This window comes from Nematolebias whitei, chromosome 14, assembly GCF_014905685.2.
Source record: "Nematolebias whitei isolate Nwh7 chromosome 14, NemWhi1, whole genome shotgun sequence".
Classification (NCBI taxonomy): Eukaryota; Metazoa; Chordata; class Actinopteri; order Cyprinodontiformes; family Rivulidae; genus Nematolebias; species Nematolebias whitei.
Genome location: NC_056511.1, coordinates 40,500,881 through 40,511,813, shown reverse-complemented (window position 1 = coordinate 40,511,813; position 10,933 = coordinate 40,500,881). Strand labels below are relative to the sequence as shown.

At 40.6% G+C, this 10,933-nt stretch overlaps 2 protein-coding genes across 2 annotated transcripts in view; one reads left to right on the top strand and one right to left on the bottom strand.

Moving 5' to 3' along the window:
• LOC119420315 (GDNF family receptor alpha-4-like) overlaps positions 1-5,547 on the bottom strand; it is a 48,408-nt gene extending 42,861 nt beyond the window's left edge. Inside the window, exon 1 of the mRNA XM_037687704.1 lies at positions 5,280-5,547. Within this exon, the coding sequence (XP_037543632.1) occupies positions 5,280-5,547 (268 nt within the window). The remainder of the gene's footprint in view (positions 1-5,279) is intronic.
• Positions 5,548-7,687: 2,140 nt separating this feature from the next.
• si:dkey-251i10.1 (uncharacterized protein LOC100038774 homolog) lies at positions 7,688-9,970 on the top strand. Its single transcript, XM_037688123.1, has 4 exons — positions 7,688-7,908; positions 8,710-9,196; positions 9,290-9,430; positions 9,529-9,970. The coding sequence occupies exons 1-4, from the start codon at positions 7,798-7,800 to the stop codon at positions 9,684-9,686; spliced, it is 897 nt and encodes a 298-aa protein (XP_037544051.1). The 5' UTR covers positions 7,688-7,797; the 3' UTR covers positions 9,687-9,970.
• The last annotated feature ends 963 nt before the right edge of the window (positions 9,971-10,933 follow it).

Here is a 10,933-nt window from a genome sequence, read left to right as displayed (position 1 = left end):
AGTATTTATTGCAGACTAATGCTCTGTCATTCAATATGACATTATCACAGAAATCAGTTTATATTCACACTTGCTGATGGAAAAAAATAATCTTCTTGAACATTTTTAGTTCCATAAATATTTAAAGTTGTTGCCAGTTTTTAAAAGTTTACACCCATTAATTCTCCTTTAATGATGTTGACAAGCTTCTTTACGGTTAATGAAACGTCTGCAGTTGCTTCTGATAAGAAGAAATAAATGCTATTTTAAAATATGAGGTGTGAACTGACCTGCTGTGCTCGCTGTAATTAAAACAGCAGAAGGATTGGTGTGCACATCCTGTTCAGCAGCGAGTGAGAAGAAAACGACAGCGAGTGTCAATAAAACTGCTCATCAAATCAAACGAGAACAAAACGGGTTTAACAAACACTGGAAGAGAGCCTGAGGTGATACATGCACCCCACACGCACAATAAAACTTTATATCTCACAGCTTGTTCAGAGAAATCCTAAAGGTATATTTAACTTCCCCTCTTGCAGCTTGATTTATGGAGGAGTCCACAGAAAGCGCTCTGCAGTGCAACAGCGCCCCCGTGTGGTCAACACTGCGCATGAGCCCAGACTACACAGTTATAGACGCCACCTGCTTCCATGTCTGGGTCGTGAGGAGCTGGTGTCCATGTCCAGCACAGTCACTGTGTGAGAGGCAGAGGACACCCTGGACATGTCTCCAGTCCATCACAGGGACACACAGAGACAAATGAGACAAACACTCTCACCTAGGAGCAATTTAGAGTTACCAATGAAACATGCATGTTTGTGGACTGTGGGATAAAATCAAAGTACCTGGAGAAAAACTATGCATGCACGGAGAGAACATGCAAACTTTACCCAGAAAGGCCCCATGCCAGGAGGTGAACCTGCAACCTTCTTGCAACACAAACACAAGTTCTGTCTTTTTGTTTTATTTTATTATATTCTATTTATCCCCAATGGGCAAATTAATTCTCTGCATTTTTTTCCATCGTGCTTGTGAGCACACATGTGGAGGTGCCCGGGGAGCAGCTGTGAAGAGCCTCCTTGCTCAAGGGTCCAGAGTGAGGCAAATGGGACTGGAGGCAGATGGGGGTGCTTCACCTTTCCCACATTTTAATGTAACTCAGTCAGAGGATTCAAACCGGCGACCGCCCGATCACAGGCCCACCTTCTTTGGTTTAACAAAGGCTGCTTCTCTCGGCCTCGTTTTTTTATTTAACTTTATTTATACAGGTCTCAGTGAGTCACGAGGACTCTTTTACAAGACAGTCCTGTTTGGGAGCCAGAGTGGGGCAAATGAGGGTGGAGGCAGGTGTGAGTGTTTCACCTTTTCCACCCACATTTCGATGTTGTCTGCATGGGGAGTCGAACCGGCGACCTTCCGAGTACAGCCCCACCTTCTCTAACCTCTGCGCCACCACTCCTTCAATGTGGCGTTAACATTAAGCTCATTATTGACAGCAGAAAGAAAACGACGGACAATAATGTTTTTTTTTTTACTGCGTCTGTTGCTAAAATATTGTGAAATCATTGGGTGATGAATTTTAACTAAACTTGCAGAAATTGTACGTACGTCTAAAACGAATTACTTATCGGAGTCAACTCCTTTCAAGATGGCTGCCTCAACCTGACGTTGAGAACTCAGTCAGGTTTGCAGAGGTGGAGGTAAAGTGTGGTTGTAGCTGAGAGTCATCCTCAACACATACTCTGAGTGTAACATCAACATGAAACTGTAGAAAACTTTGTTTTTAAGCTTGGACCAAAATGGCTGCAGGCTACATGCAACCGATGCTAGGCCTTTTTTTCATTAGCTTAAGATAAAACCAGTATCAATTCATCACTTTTCAACGTTGAAGACTTATAAAACTTGCTATGGTTTGATGGCGGTTAAAATATTTTGTACAAGTGCTTGCTACAAGTAGCATTACAGCGACAAAATAGAGAGCAACAGCTGACTTTATTAATCAGAAGTTTTAAAACACGTGTTGAGATTACATCATGAGATGTAAAGTCTGAAATGAAACAAAGAATAAATATAAAATGCAAAAAAAATGTAATAGGGTTATATTTCTTAATGCTAATTTTCCACAGCAGATCTTCAGCTCTCATTTTGTCTTCTTTCAAAATATTGTTCCGTATTTTAAACATGCATGCAATTCTAAAAAAGAGACAACACATTTAAACAAAATAAGCCATCGAATCAACATGTCTGTCTATAAACCTTTGCAAACAGCTATTTATTCCAAAGGGTCCAATGTGGAGGAGATTTGTGTTTGATCTTCGTTTCCTCCTCCTGAGATTTGTTAGGATGCTGCAGCGTCTCAGTTATTTGGTTTTGTTTAAAGCAACTTCCGCCCTTTTCATTCAACCTTTATTTATACAGGTTCGTCTCATTGAGCTTGTGTTGATGGGGCACATCACTAAACAGAAGGAATCTTTCTTTGAAAACTTTACTTTTACTGCCCAAAAGAAAAAAGGAAAAATAATTTAACATGTATTTCAACAACCAAATTTATATTAACCATTTTCTTTCAAGGTTTCGTAGCCCAGTAGACTCGTGGTGACCAACAAGCTCCACAGGAGCAATGTGTTTTATTAGAGAATGACATTAAAGTGACTCATTGCATTTCTTGCGTAAATGCAGTGTGAATGCTTTTTGCTGAAGAACCTGCTGAAAAACAGCTGAAATTAGCTGAAAACATGCTGAAATGTAGCTGAAACAAGCTTAAGTTAGCAGAAGAAAGCAGAAAAACATGTATTTGCAGATTTTGGTTTAAATAAGTCAGTCAGATCAGAGTCAGAGTTTCTTTATTGTCATTCGTACCTCATGTGGTACATGTGGTGGAGCGAAATTATGTACACAGGGCCCCAGTTACATCCAACAATAAAATGTATAAGAAAAACAGTAACATCTAAGATATGAACTAAGAAAAACATCAACTAAATATACACTAAGCACTCATAACATAAAAACATTGAACATCAGCACAAACATGAACATGAGTCTGTGAGCAGATGTGCACGCATGAACACATCAACATTGAAACAGATCAGCAGCAACATGAAACAGATCAGCAGCAACATGATGTGGTTTTTCACAGTGATTATTCTGGTTAGAGATTCATGAGTCTAACAGCCTCAGGGTAGAAGCTGTTCCTCAGTCTAGTGGTTCTACACTTAATGCTCCTTAACCTCCTTCCTGAGGGGAGTGGGGCAAAAAGTGTGTGTGCTGGGTGGGTGGGGTCCTTCATGATGCAGGTGGCTCTCTTCCTGCAAATACAAAAATACAAATAAGCAGAAATGAGCACAAAAATGACTAAATTTGCTTAAAAAAATGCTGAAATTAGCAATGAAACAGCTGAACAGTAGCTAACATGGTAGAAAGAAGCGCAAAGGGAAGTGGATAGATCACAAATTTGCCTAATGAAGCTGAAAGAAGCATAAATGAGAACAAAAAAGTGGAAATTATCAGAAAAAAAGCAGAATTTTGCCAAAAACAACCGGAGAGTAATTTAAAAAAAATAGAAAGAATGTTAAATTGCCAAAAGGAAGTGGAATTAGCACAGTTGTGCACTAAGGCAGAAATTAGCACAAAAAAGTTTAAAATATCAACAACAAAACAAGGAGAAATTTGGTGATAACAGCTGAAAAGTAGCTAAAAAAAAAGCAGAAAGAAGGTTAAATTATCTTAAGCAAGTAACACATTTCTGCTGAATTAGGCTGAATTGTTTTTTTAATTATTGCAAAACATGTGGAATTATCTGAAAAAGCTGAAATTAGCATAAAACAGCTAAAAAAGTAGCTGAACTAGCATAAATAGCTGAAATTTGCAGAAATAAACTGAAAGCACAACAAGCTGTAATTAGCAGAAATAAGTTGAAAGAAGCTCAAAAATGTTGAAGTTAGCTGAATAAAGCTGTAAGGAGCACAAAACAGCTGAAAAACAGCTAAAATTACCTGAAAGTAGCTTAAATTATTGTAATTTTTGCACTTAAGGAAGCTGAAAGAAGGTTATAATTAGAACAGGGTGTGAAAGGAGCAGTAAAAAGTTGTAACCAGATCAAAAGTTATGAAAGATGTAAAAGGAGCTCAATTTATGTTCAATGGGGAAGGAAATGGTGGAAAAGGCTAAATATCTCAAAAAGCTAAAGTTGCACCAATACCAACAGTCCTCTCCTGAAAGAGTTGAACGTTTGGATGTGAATTGTTGAAATAGCATTTAAATTATAGGAAGTAGATGCCGAAAACGTAGGGAAGGAAAATGCATCTCAATAGTGTGCACGCTTCATAAACATTCACACTATAATGGAACAAAACTAAAAATCGTTGAAGAGCAGATCAACCTGAGCTGCTTCAGAGACAGTGATTTGTATTTTGTCTCCCCCTGGTGGACAAAACTAACATCACAAATAAAGATGAAACGTTCCTTTCATTTTTGTGTCAATTCAGGGATTTTATCTTAATGCCACTGTCATGTGTGTGTGACGTGTTCACAGATAAACTCTAAAAATGGCGTTCAGCAGGTGTGCTCTGTGACCAGGTGGATGTAGGGATATGAAATCAAACATGTCTGCTAATCTTAAACATAATCATTGCACAGTCAGAAAGACGAGAAACAAAAAAATAATAAAATTAATCGGCACAATAGTTTCCTCATATTGATTTATCCTTAAGTTAAAAATTTCTCAGCAACGTTTGCGACCAGATGAAAACTTCCCAGTGAGTTTGTTAAACAGCCAAAGATTAGACATTAAACTGAACTTTTGCAAAAGCCTGTACTTTTTTAACTGCACTCTGTCGTCCTGCTGCTTTTTATTTTTATCTGTTCCCTCTTCAGGGTCGCCACAGTCATCCTCCATCTCATTCTGTCCTCCATCCTCACTCCATCTACCCCCACGTCCATCCATATATCTCCTCTTTGTCTTCTTCCTGGCAGCTGCATTTCTAACATCCTTCTACCAGTATACCCACTGTCCCTCCTCTGGACATGTCCAAACCATCTCAGTCTGGTCTCTCTAACTTTATCTCCCAGTTGCTCAACCTGTGCTGTACCTCTGATGACCTCATTCCTGATCTTCTCCATCCTTGTCACTCCTAAGGAGAACCTCAACATCTTCATTTCTGCCACTTCCAGTTCTGCCTCCTGTCTTTTTGTCAATGTCACTGTCTCTGGATGTTTGGTTCCCACTTCTGTCCATTTCTTCCAACAAAAGTTCTGGGGTCCTGATCCATCTGACCCAGGTTTCCACTGTGTGACAGTCCAACCCAGATGGAGCCCAGAGCAGTTGGAGCCATGTCTGGACCAGGTAATCCTCAGGCTCCTTTTCTGCTCAGTAAGGTTTCTCTGGATTAACTGGACAAAGAAACCCTGGTCCATGTGGGTCCAGCAGCTGTTGATGTGGTTCTGTGGGTCCATGTGGATCCAGCAGCTGTTGATGTGGTTCTGTGGGTCCATGTGGATCCAGCAGCTGTTGATGTGGTTCTGTGGGTCCATGTGGGTCCAGCAGCTGTTGATGTGGTTCTGTGGGTCCATGTAAGGGATCTGAGATGACGGATGTCCAGTTCCCTGTTCCTTCAGAGTCCTTGAACAGTTTCTTGAGTCTCAGCTCTGTACCGGAGAAATCTGAAAATATCTCTGAATTTATTTGTTTTTTTAATTCAGTTCAATTTTTCTCACATTTGGAGCCAAACCGACATCCTCTGAACTTTTCTACTCTTAAAGGACTCAGACTTTGGTGTAACTTTTAGTCTTTAATCAGTCAATTGTTTGAAACAGCGTTTTTTTATTTTTTTAACGACATCATTCGTCCTAAATTCCACCGTTAGAGAACGTGCTGCCGTCCTTCAACAGGTTCTGGATGTCGGTAAATAAAGTTTTTGTCTTGCAAACTTTTCCTTTGACCTTTGCGGACACTCTTTTTGTCGCAAATCACTCCTGAAACTTTTCTCCATCCTGCGTGGACTCTCTTCTTCACCTCTTTACCACATTCCCCATTTTCCTGGACAGTGGACCCCAAGTCCTTGAAGTCCTGCACCTTTGTGACCTCTGGGCTCACTGCTCCACCTCCTCCATCTCATTCACATGTACTCTGTCTTACCACGGCTGTCTTTCATTCCTCTTCTTTCATGTGCATACCTCCACCTCTCCAAGTTCTCTTCCACCTGTTCCACAAAACATGTAACCCTCTTTGAGATTTGACTCCTGTGTGTAATTCAGCATCAAAATATTTTGAGAACAGCAGATGTGTACGGCCATCATAAACTTTATTATTCCCATCAGTAGTTTCATCATGGTTTTCATTGCACATGTAGATTATATCATATGGTATAAAATTAGACGAAGCATAAACATATGATGCAAAAAATGTTTACCTTCATGCTATATATATTTTTTGGTTGCTTCCTTCAGCTTGTGTGATTTTTCCATATTTGTTTACCTACACAGAATACAGCCTAATGTGAGCCAATCATGTGATTGAAGCTTCTGTGGTTTTCAGCAGAATCAGACAAATATTTGTTTACATTAGGTGTGGGCCCTTATTTCAGAATTGCATTTCAGTAAATCTAGAAAATACTGACACAAATGAAATCAAACTGCACCACGTGTCGTGATATAGTTCAGGAAAACATTTTTCTGTTTGATTTCATACTTCACAATGAGTGCCTTTAAAGTGACTGTGACATGTTTATCCTACAAATACAAAACGTGGAAGAAAACATCTTAATAGTTGAGAAATTTGGCATAATACAAGTAATTTTAACCATTTTGTTACATAACTGGCATATTTTCTTTTGAACTTGGTGCACCCAAAGTGAAACAGGAAGTGACATCAAAGGTGACCTCTTTAAAAGGGGGGAACTTCTTGGTCTAAGTAGACTGAAACAATATGATTTTAACTCTAACTCTTCTCTGATAGAGTTAAATTTAAAGAAATATCAGATTTTTCTCTTCTGTCTGTGATGACAGCCATTGCAGCAGTATTCACACGCAGCTGTCCCCCTTTGACATCACTTCCTGTTACTGCACATGCACATTGAGTGAAATATGAAAAAAACCATCAGTTGCACACACTTGTATAGATGTAAAGAATGAACTTGTAAGAATAAACATAAATGTAAAAGGTGACATCTGAATGTTCTTTTAGACTTGTGAAAAAATGTTTATAGACCTGCAAAATATATGCAGTTGTGTTAAATATTAAATAATTTGTTTTGAACTTACAGTTTCAGTGGTAATTATACGTTTTATTACTAAGGATGTAATTTTCCCTATTATCTTGGATTTTGACTTATAAAAATGTAATATTGAATATAATTCCCAGAAGGAATGCAGTTATTGATATAATAGAAAATTGAGACCGGGTTGATTACATGTTACAACGGTCTGCCGTCCAGGGGACGGACTCTGCCAAGCAGCTTCTCTTTATATGTGCGTGACTTTGAACCGGAAACTCGATCAGACAAAGTCCACGTTACAGTTCGTTCAGTTCTGTCTCAGCCAAGAGAGTGAGTCACTTCACGTGAATTTCTTGCCTTGGGTACAGAAAACTACGCGCATCGTGACGTCTTCACAATCGAGACATCCTATTGGTCGAGACATGCATGACGTCAAAGGATTAGCCAATACGCTACGACACGAGTTCTCCTGTAGTATCGCGAGATATCCTGTTAGATAAATCCTCTACGCGACTTGACAATCGGCCATTTCGTTGGTGCAGGCCGTCAGACGTAAAGGGCAGTGGGGATACCGGTTACCTGAAAGGCACATTTAAAACATCGCAACATGAGTGAACAAGCTATCTCATTCGCTAAGGACTTCTTGGCTGGCGGAATCTCCGCTGCCATTTCCAAAACAGCCGTCGCCCCGATTGAGAGAGTGAAGCTTCTCCTTCAGGTAAGAAAAAAAAAAACTTCCGGAAGACAGTGCGTTAGCCGGCTAGCTCGTATATTCCCGCTGGGGTACACGCTGTCCTGACGCATCCACCGGCTTATAGCTTTAGATGTGGATTTAATGCGAGTTGTTGTGAGATTTGGAGAGTTTAGATGAGTGATGCGCTCATAAATCTGAGGTCATCACTGAAAGTGAAATGACCTACAGGAGGAGCCCGGCTGCTAAGCGCTAGCTTAACGCGTTAACCTTAGCCGGCGTAGCTAACAAAGGACAAACGCCTGACGCGGCGTTGGTACACTTTGTCCAAGCTAGTTACTACTCCTTCAGCTTACTTACAACTCGTGTAAATTACTGCAGTGACAACTTAATATTATATTCCAGCCGTGTTGTCATGTAGCTGTCGACACAATCTAACGAACCGCTCAAACTTGGCGGAACGAAAAGCTCGGAGGTGACTTGAAGCCGGGTGGACAAGTTTTACATCCGCTTTAGTGCAATTTGCGCAATGAATGACTTAATGTCTACAAATACATTTTCAATCACTTTTTGTTTTTCACTACTTCAATAAAGGAACGAGCGTTTTATTTCTTTCAATGAATCAAAGCAAGTTGTAAATTTATCTTGCGATTGCCATCGATGATTGCTGGTATTTTGACAGCTCTTGTTCAAAACACGCCCATGTGTCATTTTCTTGACATTTTTACTTGATACAAGGTCACAACGAGAAGGTTTTGTGATTGTCATATGCCCAGCAGGTAATTGGCTGTCCTTTATTTAAACGCATTTCCTTTTCATTTATTCCAGGTCCAACATGCAAGCAAACAGATCACCGTAGACAAGCAGTATAAAGGCATCATCGACTGTGTTGTCCGTATCCCCAAGGAGCAGGGAGTCCTTTCCTTCTGGAGAGGTAACCTTGCCAATGTCATCAGATATTTCCCCACCCAGGCCCTCAACTTCGCCTTCAAAGACAAGTACAAGAAGGTCTTCCTTGATGGCGTGGACAAGCGCGCCCAGTTCTGGAGGTACTTTGCTGGTAACCTGGCCTCCGGTGGAGCTGCTGGCGCCACCTCGCTCTGTTTCGTGTACCCCCTTGACTTCGCCCGTACCCGTCTGGCAGCGGACGTAGGAAAGGCTGGACAAGGACGAGAATTCAAAGGTCTGGGTGACTGCCTGGCTAAAATCTTCAAGTCTGACGGTCTTCGAGGGTTGTACCAGGGCTTCAATGTGTCTGTGCAGGGCATCATCATCTACAGGGCTGCGTACTTCGGCATCTACGACACAGCTAAGGGTTCGTTTCACGCTGATGTACCAAAGTGCATTTGGTGGGTTAACTCTTTAATTTCTGGCTGCTGATTTTTTTTTACCTCCTCTTGTTTTGCAGGTATGCTTCCAGACCCCAAGAACACCCACATATTGGTGAGCTGGATGATTGCACAGACTGTGACAGCCGTCGCTGGCCTGACCTCATACCCCTTCGATACTGTCCGTAGACGTATGATGATGCAGTCCGGACGCAAAGGAGGTGAGTATGACCATATTATTGGGACTGCATACAGTCAGGCTCGTAAACACGGTGGTTATTTTCCATCTTAATCTAACTTTTATTCTTTCCTCCTGCAGCTGACATCATGTACAGTGGGACCATTGATTGCTGGCGTAAGATTGCACGCGACGAAGGTGGAAAGGCGTTCTTCAAGGGAGCCTGGTCCAACGTGCTCAGAGGCATGGGCGGCGCCTTTGTGCTGGTGTTGTACGACGAGATGAAGAAGTACATCTAATTCCTGCTGTCACACCACTGTCCAAATTGGCTAAATGTATTAACTTTTCATTTTCATGGACTTTGCATTCTGCCTTATTTATGGGAACACAAATTTAGCGTCTCACCAGTAGCCATGATGCATGGCTGTACGTTGTGCAACTTTTGATTTTAAAAACGTTCCACGCCCTCCTTACCGATGTCATTCCAGATAAAGAAGTATGAATACCTACTTGTGTCATTCACTAGGTTTCTATGGTCCTAACTTTAATAAATCTACTCTGGGGAACAAACCTAACTATTCAAGTCAACTGTCTCCTCCACTGTCTTTGCATGAGATGAACACTCGCTGGATAAAGAAATGCACAAAGTGGATTACACCCAACTGCTATATTTACACCCTCATCTCTTGAGCCTTTCTGATTTCACCGTGATCACTTGTAGGGTTGTGGAGCGGAGCGCCTCAGTTTCTGCTCCTTTTTATAGGCGGTACCACCTCCATAGCACAAAATGTGCTAGAATTTTAATATAGATTTATATTTGTTTACAGCACACCGAAGTGAGTCAAAACTGCACTTTCCTTTAGTGAAGCGATAAAGAAATGCTGACTGGCAGTTTTGCAGGTTTTTCAAAACTTCAGAAATGTGCTACGACGGTGGAATTTGGCAATCACCTTTAGACTCCGGACATGTTTAAACAATAAAGCAGGTGTTGGCGATAACGATTGCTGGTTTATTAGTCATACAGCCAATCCTGTCAAAAGAAAACGCCCTGTAGATATTACAGGTAGATGGAAATTGCTGAATATGTCTGTTAAATGCAAAATGTTAGCATGGTGGCTGAAACAATTCAGTGCTCGTGTGCATTCTTATATTTAACCAGCAGATGGCGCCACTGGCAAGCACTTAAAACTTTAATCTCAAATGAGACAGTGGAAAAACCTGTGATTTAACAGATGTATTTACTGTCCTAAACACATTTTAGTATAAAGATACATCGATTTACTGCACATGGGGCAAAATTGTTACTAGGATTTAATTTTTCAAGTAAACTTATTTTTTTTTCCCCTCAATTGGGATTTAGCCACTCAAAGGCTGGGTAATTTGGAGTGATGCATTCCTAAAATAAACCAAAAGATACCAATTAAGGTAAGATGCATTGGTTTAAAAAGTACAAGTTCTATTACATGAACAGAAATGTCAACTAAAGGTAGGACGTGATATTTATTGTCTGACCCCGAGTAGCAAAAAGTCACATTACCTGCTCAGA